The sequence below is a fragment of the Xyrauchen texanus genome, chromosome 7, assembly GCF_025860055.1.
Source record: "Xyrauchen texanus isolate HMW12.3.18 chromosome 7, RBS_HiC_50CHRs, whole genome shotgun sequence".
In the NCBI taxonomy this organism is placed as follows: domain Eukaryota; kingdom Metazoa; phylum Chordata; class Actinopteri; order Cypriniformes; family Catostomidae; genus Xyrauchen; species Xyrauchen texanus.
Genome location: NC_068282.1, coordinates 11,658,757 through 11,676,379, shown reverse-complemented (window position 1 = coordinate 11,676,379; position 17,623 = coordinate 11,658,757). Strand labels below are relative to the sequence as shown.

Sequence of the window (17,623 nt, the reverse complement as noted above, 5' to 3'; positions counted from 1 at the left end):
TGCGCAAACACACCCAAAAAATCTGTGCAGAATGCAATTTGCACGATGCAGTTTCCAATTTTGCAGGCCGGTTCTGAGCTGAGCGCTATATAGCGGAGGATGCAGCAGACCACCACTGTCATGGCATACTCTGCCGGGACTGTACAGGATCATTCCACTACACTGATCCACACATGCCGAAACGTGGATAAATGCCAAGTTACACACTCTTCTCCATCATTCGATAATTGTTTTATTAATTTCTACTGCCGCGACATCTCTTATCTAAAATCTTTCTGCTGATAGTGCAATGTTTATTGCACCGAGGAAAATAACACAGGGTTTTGTAAAAAGGAGGCGTGTTTGCACAGAAAATAATGACAATTACTTCATTTAAATACTCAAGACGCAACGCTATTTCAGAGCTGATAGTGTCTGCTTAAACTAGATTGCAGGTGGTTAGTGAATAGGATGCGCATGGTATTTACACTGAAATACCATGCGCAAAAGTACTGGTGTAGTGTGTGTTGTATACAGTCATGAAACCAGAGACTCTCCTCTTAATATTATAACCTAGTTTTTTACACTGCGGTCAATGCCAGCGGAAGGTTTTCACATTCGCCAGAAATGCAGCCGCTGCTTACTTCCGTGTTGCAAAATAAGGTGGATAGACTGTACTATACTGTTACTGTAGATTGCATAATCTGTGTACAGAGAGCAGCGAAACTGCAACTCTGTACATATAACAAATGGGTCATCCCTACAATTCGGTGGCCTTTCGGCTTTCAAACTTTCTTCATCACCGGGATATATTAAAGATTGTTTTAGTCACACTGGTCAAGAAATATTACAAAAAAATTCTGATGTCCATCCAGTTAAATGGGCAGCATCAGGGTGGACAATAACAAGGTGGACATTCAGTGGATAAATGAGTCACTACATGGTCTGTGATTGATATCTAAAACATAGTTGTAAACTAATATTTCTATTTGATTTCTGTTAGCATAAAAACTGTATATTTAAATTTTTTAATTATATTAATTTCCCATATATCTTCCCATAATAGGAATAGCTTGTCATGAATAGGTGCGTTTACTGATGTTTTAAAATCTCAATCATGGGAAACAATTAACATGCACTCGAATGCTATATGATTTTGACAAAAGACATCCAGAAGACAGAAGAAATCCACTGATTGTCACTGATCTTTCCCCCAGCTGTTTCTGTCAAGTGTAGCGTCCATGTACAGCAACAGCCGATATCTCACACAACTCACATAAAAGGTGTGTGTGTTTCAGGTCCATTTCTCTCGATTTGTGAAACATTCTCAGAATTTTGTGAGTGTGACGCTAAAATACGAGACAAACGGCATCGCGGATGGATTTCATACAGAACGCAATTCTTTCCCTTAATTACAGGACGATTCCTTAGTTTACAGGACGTTTGCCATTTTTCGTTTATTAATTTGATCTGATACTGCTTCAGCATGAGGGTGACTCTCTCTCAACTCACTGCCATAAATTCCCTCAGTCGATGATGGTGGCAACAATGGTTGTCAGGGGCAGAGTATGGCAGAATTAAAGTGATAATGCACCAATTACAACAAAGGATCTCCAGTTTCACAAAACAGCATCCAAAACAGTTAAATGAAACTAATGACAGTAGATTTTGGACTTCTGAAGCAGCAAAACAAGTGGGTTTACCAAGGGTATACGTAAATATTGATCCTTAGAAGACAAAAAGGAAGGGAAAATGGAAGCAAATGGCATATAGTATGTGCGTATGACCCTGACTTTACCACCGGTTTACAGTGGAAACAAAAAGAAGTGTGGAATGTTGGACACATCGTGCACTTAGAAAAAGTGGCTTGTTGTACATAGCGGAAGGGGTGGAGTTAACAGCAGCAAGGGTGATCTGGCAAAACAATTGTAAATAATGGAGAATACTAGTGAAACTTCTATGAATACGGCACCTTACAAAAGTGAGTTAAACACTTCACCATCATACCATGCTGTGTGAATATGTACAGTATATTATTGAGATTCAAGTGTTGAACTGAGGGTGGATAGCACGCTTAAGCTAGTGGCAATACAATGCTTGGGTTTGAAACATCACTTCCATCAGCTGTTAAACGGCAAATGCTTCCATGTAGTAAAAACCATTAAGTGTTCCATTTGGGACAACACTACACTTCGAAAAATCATACACTACAGTGTATGGTGTGTCGTTTGGTACATAGCATGTGAATTTTTTTGCCTGTTTTTTTTTGTTTTCTCTGCCAGGTAAAAATAGTAAGTCTAATCACTTTGTCTGTAGCACAAACAGTGATGAGTTACACGGCAAAGTTTAATATTTGGGGTTAGAGGTTTGTTCAAAGCCCTAACCCTAAGTATTAGTGTGGAGGTGGGGGCATGGTCGAGTGATCGTCTGAGGGAAAGAGGAAGCTGTAAGCATCTCCACCTGGGGCAAATTATAGCTATATACATGTTCTGTGTTCGCAGTGAGAGACAGGGGAGATAAAAAGGGCAACAAGTCCACAGACGAGAGAGAAGAGTGACACACTCCTGAGTTCTGGCTATGTCTAGTTCATATTTGAGTTGGTGCTAGTGGAACGTGCAGTGCAGTGTGTGTGTAAACATCACTCCCTAGGCCTTAAGAGGCACAATAGCAACTGACGCTATGGGCTTTAGCCTCCTTGTTAGCGTTCCCACCTCCCATGTCAGAGACCACATTTCAAATCCTGCTCAGAGCAGGTCTGGAGGACTGGTTACCATGGTGCCGTGACCCGGATGGGGGTGAGGTTTAGGGGGACGAGTGTAACGGTAGCCAGCTGGTATGTGCCGTGCAATGTGTGTAAACCTCACTACCTTGGCCTCAAGAGGCACACTAGTGACTGACACTAGGGGCTGTAGCCTTTAGCCTACTTGTTAGCAGGCCCGCATCCCATGCCGGAGTCCCTGGTTCAAATCTCATTCACAGTGGGTCGGCAGGACCGGTTACACTTGTAAGCTGAAAAGCAATCTTTCCTGGTAATTAAACTCTGACATTGAGTGTTCAACAGGCTCCCGTCTCCTCATTTACATGACTGAATGAACCTGTTACAATGAGCAATAGCAATACTAATGAGAAAGTGTCACCTGGAAATTTTGATGCCTTGTTTGCGCATTTGCAAATTTTTAAAACTTGTATTAAGCAACAGAATATAAGCAATACGAACTTGGTCTTTTCTCACTATGATCTCTACTAACAAGAAGCACACAACCACAAAGGCAGTTAATAGATGAACAGTAGCTGGACTTCAACGAGGAACTCAAGTACGGAGTGTAAGAGCTAGACGTAATTACTGCACATTGCTAAGAATAGTGAGACAAAAAAACCCTCTTGAAACACAACCCCATTTATCCAGTTATGTCAGCTGAATACATTTAAAAAGGCACAAATGTCCCCTAAGCTGCAGGTGAAACCTATTAAAAAGTTAGCTGGAAAAAGCTCAAGCCAACATACGGTATGAAGCACCAGCTTAGCTCCCAGGGGTGGCCATCATAATGGGAAATATAGGCACCTCTTTACAATGAAAAACAGCGATTCAACAGAATGTCACTTAATCAATGGAGGACCCCACAGGGGAGAGGCTGCTACAGCCGGTGGGCTCCCACAAGCTACAAAGCAATGAAGTGAAAATAAAGGATGGAGGGATAAGGGAGGTGTTTGGACAAATGATTGGGCTCCCAAGGTGCTGCTGGAGAGCCCGGTTGGCTCCTCTTGGAGGTAGCTACTTTAACAACATCATCCATCCTTAAGAGAGTCCTACAGAGAGAGTGAGAAAACACAAAAAGGAGGAATTTGATGAGCAAGAGAGACGAAGTGAGGCAGAAATAAATAGCTCTAGTAACATAGAAAGACAGAGTCTGTCTGTAATGTATTGGACAGTCTCACTAAGTGACTGAGGAGTGTGCCAACAAGACTTTGCTGCCTAAAACAGCATATAGTCCAAGCTATTTCTTTCTTTAAAAGCAAACAGACAAACTGCCCATGACGTAAAAGTCAACATGGCATGGCACTCACAACCCAACTTCCATAATGTGAATAAAACCCATCAAAAAAATAAACGTCCTCTCACTTTGAACTGCTTTTATGTTCAGCAAACTTAACATGTGTAAATATGTTTATGAACATAAAAAGATTCAACAACTAAGAAATAAACTGAACAAGTTTCACAGACATGTGACTAACAGAAATGGAATAATGTGTCCCTGAACAAATGGGGGGTCAAAATCAAAAGTAACAGTCAGTATCTGGTATGGCCACCAGCTGCATTAAGAACTGCAGTGCATCTCCTCCTCATGGACTGCACCAGATTTGCCAGTTCTTGCTGTGAGATTTTACCCCACTCTTCCACCAAGGCACTTGCAAGTTCCCAGACATTTCTGGGGGGAATGGCCCTAGCACTCACCCTCCGATCCAACAGGTCCCAGATGTCCCCAATGGGATTGAGATCCGGGCTCTTCGCTGGCCATGGTAGAACCTGACATTCCTGTCTTGCAGGAATTCAAGCACAGAATAAGCAATATGGCTGGTGGCATTGTCCTGCTGGAGGGTCATGTCAGGATGAGCCTGTAGGAAGGGTACCACATGAGGGAAGTGGATGTCTTCCCTGTAATGCACAGCGTTGAGTTTGCCTGCAATGACAACAAATTCAGTCCGATGATGCTGTGACACACTGCCCCAGACCATTACAGACCCTCCACCTCCAAATCAATCCAGCTCCAGAGTACAGGCCTTTGTGTAATGCTCATTCCTTCCTTTGAGTCCAACCATCAGCCCTGGTGAGACAAAACTGCAACTCGTCAGTGAAGAGCACTTTTTAACAGTCCTGTCTGGTCTAGCGAAGGTGGGTTTGTGCCCATAGGCGATGTTGTTGCCAATGATATCTGGTAAGGACCTGCCTTACAACAGGCCTACAAGCCCTCAGTCCAGCCTCTCTCAGCCTACTGCAGACAGTCTGAGCACTGATGGAGGGATTGTGCATTCCTGGTGTAACTCGGGCAGTTGTTGTTGCCATCCTGTACCTGTCCCGCAGGTGTGATTATTTGGATGTACTGATCCTATGCAATTTATTGCCCTGGCCACATCTTCAGTTCTCATGCCTCCATGCAGCATTCCTAAGGCACGTTCACGCAGATGAGCAGGGATCCTGGGCATCTTTCTTTTAGTGTTTTATAGTGTTTAGAGTCTGCAGAAAGGTCTCTTTAGTGTCCTAAGTTTTTATTACTGAGTCCTTAATTGCCTACCGTCTGTAAGCTATTAGTGTCTTAATAACCGTTCCACAGGTGCATGTTCATTAATGGTTGATGGTTCATTGAACAAGCATGGAAAACCTTGTTTAAACCCTTTACAATAAAGATCTGTCAATTTATTTGGATTTTTACAAAATTATCTTTAAAATACAGTGTCCTGAAAAAGGGACGTTTCATTTTTTGCTGAGTTTATTTCAGAGCAAAACAGAATATTTAACAATAATAGAAGGCGAGACTCTACTGATTCGTGAAGAGTGGGTTTTTTGCTCTTGGCCTAGGTCACATCAGCCAAAAAGAAGAAAAGAAAGTAATTATGTTTTGGTGAAAAACTTAACTTTTCCCCCTTTGGAATAACCTGCACTGATTAATTGTGCATAAGACCAGGACAGTGTATTAAGAGAGTAAATAGGCTAAATTGTGACTTCAAGCTGACATAATGTCTCTTAATCGTTTCTCACTAATACTAAAGCCTAACTCTCTCTACCCAAATTATTTTATATTTCATTCAAAATCCTATTTTTCAGTATGTGTAAATGGCTTTGTATGTTGCTGCTATATTTTAAAGCTCTTTAGTAGATAGACATTTCTTAAAGTAAGGTGTGGCTGCAGACTGCAGTGTCAGTTAGACTCTGCTTGCTTTCTAAAATGACTGAGGTGGCATCTTGCCACTTTATCTCCTCTATTCCCACTTGCACATTACACAACCCCATCTATCTGCCTGACAAGTGCTTCCATGTTTGTTTCTCGCCTCTCTACAATATTGAACTGTGTTCAGCAGACTCCCCAATTCACACAGGACAGATCAATCAATTTCACTCAAAACTGCCGCAAGTGGAACAGATCTGCAGATTTCAACTCGATTTTGGTAGCAAAAAAAAAAAAAACGGTTTTCCACACAAGAGAAAGATTTAGCAGAGTACAAAGCAATCCAAGTCTTTAAAGTTGTTTGCTGGCTGAATTACAACAGAAACAAATCTGAGTTCCCTCAAGAGATTGTGAGGGCTGTAACTAACATTTCCTGTTGATATACAGTACTGTGCAAAAGTTATAGGCACTTGTGAAAAACTTTAAAAATTAGGATTTCTTAAAAAAATTATGACATACACTCACCTAAAGGATTATTAGGAACACCATACTAATATTGTGTTTGACCCCCTTTCGTCTTCAGAACTGCCTTAATTCTACGTGGCATTGATTCAACAAGGTGCTGAAAGCATTCTTTAGAAATGTTGGCCCATATTGTTAGGATAGCATCTTGCAGTTGATGGAGATTTGTGGGATGCACATCCAGGGCACGAAGCTCCCGTTCCACCACATCCCAAAGATGCTCTATTGGGTTGAGATCTGGAGACTGTGGGGGCCATTTTAGTACAGTGAACTCATTGTCATGTTCAAGAAACCAATTTGAAATGATTCGAGCTTTGTGACATGGTGCATTATCCTGCTGGAAGTAGCCATCAGAGGATGGGTACATGGTGGCCATAAAGGGATGGACATGAAACAATGCTCAGGTAGGCCGTGGCATTTAAACGATGCCCAATTGGCACTAAGGGGCCTAAAGTGTGCCAAGAAAACATCCCCCACACCATTACACCACCACCACCAGTCTGCACAGTGGTAACAAGGCATGATGGATCCATGTTCTCATTCTGTTTACGCCAAATTCTGACTCTACCATCTGAATGTCTCAACAGATATCGAGACTCATCAGACCAGGCAACATTTTTCCAGTCTTCAACTGTCCAATTTTGGTGAGCTCTTGCAAATTGTAGCCTCTTTTTCCTATTTGTAGTGGAGATGAGTGGTACCCGGTGGGGTCTTCTGCTGTTGTAGCCCATCCGCCTCAAGGTTGTGCGTGTTGTGGCTTCACAAATGCTTTGCTGCATACCTCGGTTGTAACGAGTGGTTATTTCAGGCAAAGTTGCTCTTCTATCAGCTTGAATCAGTCGGCCCATTCTCCTCTGACCTCTAGCATCAACAAGGTATTTTCGCCCACAGGACTGCCGCATACTGGATGTTTTTCCCTTTTCACACCATTCTTTGTAAACCCTAGAAATGGTTGTGCGTGAAAATCCCAGTAACTGAGCAGATTGTGAAATACTCAGACGGCCCGTCTGGCACCAACAACCATGCCACGCTCAAAATTGCTTAAATCACCTTTCTTTCCCATTCTGACATTCAGTTTGGAGTTCAGGAGATTGTAATGACCAGGACCACACCCCTAAATGCATTGAAGCAACTGCCATGTGATTGGTTGATTAGATAATTGCATTCATGAGAAATTGAACAGGTGTTCCTAATAATCCTTTAGGTGAGTGTATATAGTTTTCATTTAACGTCATACAATGTCCATTAAACAGACATTGGTTGTTGGCAGATAGGATGTTCCAAGCTTCATGGAGATTTTGCCACAGTTCTTATTTATTTAGGCTGTCTCAATTACTTTTGTCTCTTCGTGTAATGAGACTGACCTGATGTTCATTTAAAAAAATATATTTTAAAATATTTTTTCCCAAATTTGTGAGGGCCTAAACATACTCGAAAACTTATGAAACGTTGCACACGCATCAGAAGTGGAGGAAATTTACATCTGTTATGGTTTCAGAATTAGATGTGGCAAACTGGCTGGATAGCGCCACCTACAAACATTCAATGATGTGCGTTTTACACTACGTTTCAGCTACACGTACGAAAATCCGTACACCTGTGTAACATGCCAATACCTACAAAAATATCTCTTGGACCCATGCCCTAAACTCAACAGGAAGTCAGCCATTTTTATTTTTCTCTTCAATTTTTGCTCAGTTGCAAATTCTTCCATTTCCAGGCTTCGTACATTAATGCGCACCTCCTAGAGATTTCATCAGATCTACTCTATTTGGTTATTCTAATCTAAAGGCCTTGGTGATGTTAAATTGCGAAGCTTTTGAGTTTTCACTGCACGGCGTGGCCGTGACGGTCTGTCAAATTTTTATGTTTCGCCATGAAACAGGAAGTTGTTTTAACTCATTCATACAATGTCCAATCTGACCCAAACTTCACATGTTTGATAATAGTCGCGGCTTGAATACATCTACGTGCCAATATTCAGTTTTAGTCATAGCGCCACCTACTGGCAACATACAATTCCCGGTCTTGTACTTAAACAAACTCCTCCCAGAGATTTAATCAGATCAAAATTATATATAGTCAGTCTTAAAATAAAGTCCTTGGTGATGATAAATTACGAAGCTTTTGAGTTTTCTTTGAACGGCGTGTCCGTGGCGGCCTGGCATATTTTGGCAAATAGGTCAAATTTTTATGTTTCGCCATGAAACAGGAAGTTGTTGTAACTCAAACATACAATGTCCAATCTGCCCCAAATATCACATGTTTTAAAAGAGTCCTGGCCTGAACACTGAGAATATTCAGTTAGTCATACCACCTACTAGTAACAGGAAATTACATGTTGTACACTGTGATACACTCTTAACAACATTTAAGTAGAGATGCACTGATCGACCGGCCCGGACCGGTGACCAGATGGTCAGCCTCACATCTTTCCGATTCCGAGCCGGTCCGTTTTGTTGCCAGCAACGCAGGCAATAACGTCACAGCCGCATGTAAACATGTCGTTGGCGTGGAAGTTCTTCACTGTGAGTGAAGAAGACACAGAGTTTGCAATTTCTAATAATTGTAAGGCTAAAGTAAACCGTGGGGGAACCACCACGATAAAGTTCAGAACAACAAACCTAATTAGACACTTAAAACACCCTCAGCTGAACATGCCCAATTTGAAGAGACTAAAAAAGGGAAAGCGGCTAAAGTTAGCCAGAACTCAGAACCAGCCACAAGTCAGCAGATTCCCCTATCTTTCCTTGGTATGAGCAGTGAAAAGACCAAAGCAATTACGAGAAAAATTATGGAATTCATGGCCCTGGATGACCAGCCGTCATCCATAGTTGAGGACAGAGGCTTCAGAAATCTGATACATTTCCTCAGCCCAAAATACACAATACCGAGTAGGTGGTACTTTTCCAGCGTCATGTTGCCCGGGTTGTTTAATTTAGTTTCATGTCATTATTATGAGATACTATGTCATTATTATGAGAACGTTTCTCATTATTATGAGATACTAAGTCATTATTCTCATAATAATGACATAGTATCTCATAATAATGACTTAGTATCTCATAATAATGAGAAACTTTCTCATAATAATGACTTAGTATCTCATAATAATGAGAAACTTTCTCATAATAATGACATAGTATCTCATAATGAGAAACTTATTCATAATAATGACTTAGTATCTCATAATAATGACTTAGTATCTCATAATGAGAAACTTTCTCATAATAATGACTTAGAATCTCATAATAATGACTTAGTATCTCATAATGAGAAACTTTCTCATAATAATGACTTAGTATCTCATAATAATGACTTAGTATCTCATAATGAGAAACTTTCTCATAATAATGACTTAGTATCTCATAATAATGAGAAACTTTCTCATAATAATGACTTAGTATCTCATAATGAGAAACGTTCTCATAATAATGACTTATTATCTCATAATAATGACTTAGTATCTCATAATGAGAAACTTTCTCATAATAATGACATAGTATCTCATAATGAGAAACTTTCTCATAATAATGACTTAGTATCTCATAATGAGAAACTTTCTCATAATAATGACTTAGTATCTCATAATAATGACTTAGTATCTCATAATGAGAAACTTTCTCATAATAATGACTTAGTATCTCATAATAATGAGAAACTTTCTCATAATAATGACTTAGTATCTCATAATGAGAAACGTTCTCATAATAATGACTTATTATCTCCTAATAATGACTTGGTATCTCATAATGAGAAACTTTCTCATAATAATGACTTAGTATCTCATAATAATGAGAAACGTTCTCATAATAATGACTTAGTATCTCATAATGAGAAACTTTCTCATAATAATGACTTAGTATCTCATAATAATGACTTAGTATCTCATAATGAGAAACTTTCTCATAATAATGACTTAGTATCTCATAATGAGAAACGTTCTCATAATAATGACTTATTATCTCATAATAATGACAAACCTTCTCATAATGAGAAACTTTCTCATAATAATGACTTAGTATCTCATTATAATGACTTAGTATCTCATAATAATGAGAAACGTTCTCATAATAATGACTTATTATCTCATAATAATGACAAACCTTCTCATAATGAGAAACTTTCTCATAATAATGACTTAGTATCTCATAATAATGAGAAACTTTCTCATAATAATGACTTAGTATCTCATAATGAGAAACTTTCTCATAATAATGACATAGTATCTCATAATGAGAAACTTTTTCATAATAATGACTTAGTATCTCATAATAATGACTTAGTAAATACTGCTTTTAAATGCCTATTTCAGCATTTGAACACATTATAGGTTAACAAATTACATTATTGGAAATGTATAGTGTGGATCTATGTTTTCAAATGGATGGATTTTTGGGGCTCTGCCTGTTATGGTTACCCTGTCTTGTTTCACTGTTGCCCTCTTGTTTTCCATCTTGTCACTTTTGCACTTCTTAGTTTTCACTTTAGTCCCTTATGTAACTCCATAGTCCTCTGTTAGCGTTCGTGTTCCCTGTCATTGTTTTCACCTGCCCTCATTAGTTTGCCGTTTGCTTCTGTTAATCACCTTATTATCTTGTTTGAGTTCTGTTCTTTCATTGGCCCCTTTCCCATGTTTGTGTATTTATACCCCGTGTCTTTGTTCAGTCTTCGTCGATCGTCGTTTGATGTCAACCTGGTGTGTGTTTCCTCCTCGAGTCCCCTGTTGCTTACCTCGTGTTTAATTCGCTATTTTATGTTTCATTTCCCCATCGTGGGTTGTTCCTTTGTGTTTTCCTGTTTGGTTCACGTAATAAAGTTCAAACTGCGTTTGGATCCGCATCTCCTCGTCTGCCTCGTTACTCAAGCATAACACTGCCCTACTTGTGTATACAGTAACAAAATCAGAGACTCTCTCCTCGATCACATTCAATGTGCACATCACCAGAGAATTTATAGTAAAAAAAAAAGTCTTTAACAATGGTCTGTTTCCCACCCATATCAGTTTGCTTCAAATCATATGGATTTAACCAATGGTGTCATATGGATTAATTTTAAACTGCATTTTTGTGCTTTTGGCAGCTTTAAAATGTTGGTACCCAATTCACTTTTCAACAAATGTAGTTTAGGCAGGATCTATTCTGTCAATTCATATCATCCACAGCATCCACTGGTTAATTTATTCACGTGCATGGTCCCAGATGATAGCCACTTGCGGCTATATTTTGTTATCGTCATCCAGCTCCTTGACTTCCAAGGAAATGACAGCGTGCAACTGAAACATGCTAACCTCACAGTTGTCACGTGGAGGGATTGTGTATCACTGCAAATAAGATGCATGTAAATAACAGCACTGTCAGACTGCACTAACTCACTGCAAAGATGAGAACTTAGAAAACAAACCCTCGAAATCTCTACCATTCTGCCAGACATTTACCTTGGCATTCATTAAAAATATTAATTTGATTAAGATTTTGAGCTGTTTTGCGAGTTAGAAAGCTTTTAACTATCAATAACTATAAACTATAAAATAAATGAAATTAAATAAACTAATAATAAATTATATAAATATAAAATATTTTGAGATTATAATTTTGTTTGTTTTTTCATAACATTCCTACCTTACAACATTCAATAAAAATAAATAATTATATTAAATATATATTTATACTAAATATATACAAAATATTATAAAATAATAATTATTTACCAAATAATAATATAAAATACTAATCATTTATATTAAATACTAATCATATACATTATTAATCAGTGACACTTTGGTGTATTTTATAAAGCTCTGAAAGCATAAATTAAAAATAATAATTATATAACTGTATTATATAGTAAAAAAAAGTATTAATTTATAAAATTATAATGATGTGAAAACAGTACTTTATGTAATAATTTATATGTAATAGTTTAATATATTTTTTTCAATATGATATATTTTTTAATTAATTTCCAAAAATGTATTAAAAAAATTGTAATTAATATACAATATTAAAAATGTATACTTTTGGTATACATTTAAGTCTGTTTTTTATAAAGTGCTTACAACCTACATTAAAAATACCAATTATATAATTCTATTAAATAATAAAATAAAAAAATTATAATGTATTAAATTATATTAATAAATAATTTATATGAAAATAGTACTTATAGAAGTATTACATAAGTTTTTTCAATATAATACAAAATAATGGTATAAAATTCTAATAATTTTTATAAGATTTTAATAATTCATATAATATGAATAAGTAATACTTTTGATAAAGCACCTACAGTATAAATAAAAAATATTAATTAAACAATTTTATGAATCAAATTAAAATTGTATTTATTCATAATATTATTAATAATAACAAACTAAACTGTATCACACACATACAAATAATGCAAAACATATTTATTTTAACACTATCCAGAGTTACTCAAACATGTACAAGCAACAGAAAAAGATCTTATTTTTAACTGCAACGCTTTTGTAAAACAACAATTCTGAAAATGACACAAATAAAACTCAATATATAAAATATAAATCCATGAAAAAACTCTTTGACAGATTTGAGGTTACATCCATTAGTCCTAGTGCCAAGTAATAATATTCCCCATTAAGATCCTCCTTTTGCCATTGTAAGAAGTGTTTCCCCATCATCATCATCATCATCATCACTGTCCAGTTCTTCAGTGGATATGATCCGTACTGGATTCCTCTTTAGGCAGGGATCAAGTAGCTCTCTACTGGTTGCTGTATTTGTGGCGTCTCGCTCCACCACAGCTGCAAACTGATGGTAGTCGTCTCCTCTCTTTCTCTCCCCCTCAGTGTTACTGCCACTAACAGCATGTCTCGCCTGAGGCACATCCTCCTTGATCCTCAGCCCCTCCTCCAGTCTTACTCCAAGCTCCTCAATCAGCCGTTTGGGCTCGTGCTGCTCCCCACATTCATGCTGGTGCTCCACAGGGAGGGGGGAGGCTGCAGTCACAGCATCTTTCTTCAGAACCTCACAGCTGACCTGGAGTTCAAGAGGTCTGACCCTCGTTTGGTTGTTTTCTGTTCTTTCTCCATGTTCAGAGACGGTGCTAATGTCTGTCTGCTCCTCCTCACTGTCTTCACTCTCTTCTTCAGAGTCATTATCACTGTTTGAGTCATCTTCTTCCTCTTTCACCACAAGTTCAGCAGCTTGTTCAAGGATCCCTAGCTCTAGTTCTAGATGGCTTTTCCGCAGTTTGGAATTACGTAGTGGCTCAGCTAGGGCGACAACATGCTTGGATCTGGTGGGGGAAATAAAGATATTATATTTTAATTAGCTTATTATTGTGAAGTAAAAAAAAAAAAAAAAAAAAGACATATTCTCCAATATTTTCATCCAGCTTATGGTCCATTGTTTTATAAATACTGGAACAGTACATTTACATTTACATTGCTTTGTATGTCTGTCTGTCTGTCTGTCTGTCTGTCTATCTATCTATCAAATTGTTCCCAAAGTGCAATTTTTGTTTGCTCAAAGGTTGCGGTTTCAAAGCTCAAAAGACATAATGGAGTATGGGTTTTTTTATTTTTTTATGTAAACTTTGAACACCCTAAAACACCTTGTTAAAAAAACAGGCAGAAATAAGACAATTGTTGGCAAGGTAATAGTCATGCAGACATAAAATTATAGGGTTTTTTCACCCACAAAGTCATTCCAAACCCATATTCTTTCTACCATAAAACACTTAAGGAGATGTTTAGCTAAATAAACCAAGCTGTTTTCCATACAATGAAAGTGAATGGTGACTGAGGGTGCTCCCAAAATGATGTCATAAATGTACCATAATAGTAGTCCATTCAAATTGCGTGCTATATTACCAGGCTTCTGATGTCATATGATAGCTCTGTTTGAGGAACAGACAAAGATTTCAGCTGTTATTCACTGAATATCTTGCCCTCCACTTCAGCTCTTAAATGTAATTGTTTTCACGTATATTTACAGTATATGGTGCGTCACACCAGGTTTGACATCAGTTATGCCAATGTGACTGGTTCACCCATGTCTCGTAACCAAAAGTAACGGAAAAATATGAGATCTTTAGAGCTGCGGCAGAACTGAAGATTTTCTAAAAATCTTTAATTTTAGTCTGTTCCTCACAGAAATCTAGTATATGGATTTAAAAGACTTATGGACTTTTATTACACTTTTTTAATATATGGAGCACAATGGAGTATTTATAGGCTACTTTAGTGGTGCTTTGTCGTTTTTAGACCTCAACAGCACATTCACATTCACTGTATGTAAAAAAACACGTTACGTTCTATATGAGAAAGAACATCACTTAGGTTTGGAATGACATGAGGATGAGTAAATGATGACAGAATTTTTATTTTTGGTGATACAACCCTTTAATAAATACGTTTTTTTCTCTCTCTCTCTCCAGGCAACCTGTGGAGGGAATGAACCAAAAAATTGGGTTTTGGCTGTTGAGAAAAATTGAAAGGAAATTTTAGCATTCTGCTCACAGTACCGTTGTCTCCATGGCTACTGTAGGGAGAATCCTGTAGTAGCACATCAGTGCATGCTACGTTCTAGTGGAAAATCATTTGATAACAGTAACGTCACAAACACATATTTATAGAAACATTATCAAGAGAAACTAAACACATTCTGACCAGAACATGAAACTCTTAAAAAGGAATTAAAAGGCATATTCACATACATAGTTTTGAGTATATCAGAGAGATCTTGTGTGAATCACACAAAAAAATAAATGGCTAGACAACAAAATAAATACATCAATCTGAGTTTCACTAAAACCGCATGCCGCCACAAAGTTCCCCCAGGGAATATCCAAAGCAACCTGAAATCGCTCCCCTCACGAGAAAAGATATCGCTACAATTCTCTCTGCACTCTTAATACAAAAGATCCCCCTTGTACAAGGGGCCCAGAGGCATACATTATTCATGCTGCGAATGCGTCCGTGTGTTACCAAAACTCAAGTGGCTACTATTCAGTGAGCTTTGGGCTGCTAGAAGCCTTCATCGCTATGGTGATTAGCGAGCGGACAGGGATGGGTGTGGTCATGTTCCCTGACGGTTCCGAGGTCATGACCATTCACAAAAAGCATAAAGCATGTCATCTCTATTGACAGGCATCGCAGTACTCTGTGCTTCAATTAACCCACCACCGAGAACCAAGATGGCTCCTTATTACTGCGTAGGTCTCCTGAATGCTAATGATCTCCTGAATCACCAGAGGACAGGGATTCCTAGCTGGAGAGCAGAGCTCTCTATCCTCTGTCTCCAGAGGATACTATGTACACATGTAAGCTCGGGGCCTTCAGAGGGTGCTTATCGTTGATAAAGAGGTAAACATTGATGTGGCGAGGAATGGTCATGGTTAGAGGGGAAAAGTCTGTTTGGCAATATTCAGTGCTGGTTTATAACACATATTAAGGTAAGAAAGTAAGGATTAAATTGCCATCAGTAAATATGTTTTGGATCTGAGATTGTAAAATATGTACATCATTGCTTTTTTTCTAAATGTCTAAATGGAAATCCACAGTTTTGAAGCTTTGAAGTTTAAAATCAATAAAACCTACCTCTCTACCCTGCACCTTAAACCTAAACGATAATGTCATAAAAACGCAAATCTGAAATGGAAAGCGCAATTGCTGAAGAATCCCATTCATATTCTGGTACATCTATGACACTTTTGGCTCACGTGTCAACTTAAATGCTCTAAAGGTCTCTTCTTTACATCACAAATGCAACATGCTAACGCACAATAATATCATGCTAAGACAAACACACACACCCACACACACACACACACGTGTATATATATATATATATACACTCACCTAAAGGATTATTAGGAACACCTGTTCAATTTCTCATGAATGCAATTATCTAATCAACCAATCACATGGCAGTTGCTTCAATGCATTTAGGGGTGTGGTCCTGGTCAAGACAATCTCCTGAACTCCAAACTGAATATCAGAATGGGAAAGAAAGGTGATTTAAGCAATTTTGAGCGTGGCATGGTTGTTGGTGCCAGACGGGCCGGTCTGAGTATTTCACAATCTGCTCAGTTACTGGGATTTTCACGCACAACCATTTCTAGGGTTTACAAAGAATGGTGTGAAAAGGGAAAAACATCCAGTATGCGGCAGTCCTGTGGGCTGAAAATGCCTTGTTGATGCTAGAGGTCAGAGGAGAATGGGCCGACTGATTCAAGCTGATAGAAGAGCAACTTTGCCTAAAATAACCACTCGTTACAACCGAGGTATGCAGCAAAGCATTTGTGAAGCCACAACACGCACAACCTTGAGGCGGATGGGCTACAACAGCAGAAGACCCCACCGGTACCACTCATCTCCACTACAAATAGGAAAAAGAGGCTACAATTTGCAAGAGCTCACCAAAATTGGACAGTTGAAGACTGGAAAAATGTTGCCTGGTCTGATGAGTCTCGATTTCTGTTGAGACATTCAGATGGTAGAGTCAGAATTTGGCGTAAACAGAATGAGAACATGGATCCATCATGCCTTGTTACCACTGTGCAGACTGGTGGTGGTGGTGTAATGGTGTGGGGGATGTTTTCTTGGCACACTTTAGGCCCCTTAGTGCCAATTGGGCATCGTTTATTCATTGTTATCAATAAAAGCAGTTTTTTGACTTACATTCTCATCTTGTGTGTGTGTGTGCCCGGGTTACAATCTGCTTGAATGACAAAAAAAGACTTTAAACAACACAGTCAATGTGATAATGTTCACAAATGTAATCAAATTTCAAGGTGTTTTCTCTTGCAAATTTGACAAATAGACTCTTTGTAGAAATGGCCTGAAATCACATGACTAGCTTCAGAAAATGGACAAAAAGACAGCCATGTCTCAACTATAAAAAGCAACCAACAAAATACTCTGAAAATCACCATGGGTTCCAAGAAACTGAGAGAAGGTCCATAAAACTGGTTGGCACTTCCTGTAGAGACGTGGTTGGTGGAAGTCCCGGAGCAGCGGCGGTGCTTCAAACACTTGCCATATTCTTTTACCCCCCCGTGGGAAGTCATTATTGAGTTAGCATTGTAGAGGCTCGCTTGTTTTCTCTGCTTCTCTCTCCCCCTCTCCTCCTCCATTTCTGCGGTGAGAGAATGCACGCTTGCGGTGGAAACAAAGGCCCCTTTTGGGGAGAAGGATAATGTTGTACACAATTCAGTCATTACGATGGCACTGTTGTGGTTCGCCTTAATTAACC

The 17,623-nt window shown here is 38.5% G+C and overlaps 1 protein-coding gene across 2 annotated transcripts in view; it reads right to left on the bottom strand.

The window, feature by feature from the left end:
* Positions 1–12,792: 12,792 nt before the first annotated feature.
* shq1 (SHQ1, H/ACA ribonucleoprotein assembly factor) overlaps positions 12,793–17,623 on the bottom strand; it is a 53,110-nt gene continuing 48,279 nt past the window's right edge. For both annotated transcript variants that reach the window (XM_052131008.1, XM_052131009.1), the window contains exon 12: positions 12,793–13,661. In XM_052131008.1, coding sequence (XP_051986968.1) covers positions 13,001–13,661 — 661 coding nt within the window. In that variant the 3' untranslated portion in view covers positions 12,793–13,000. The remainder of the gene's footprint in view (positions 13,662–17,623) is intronic.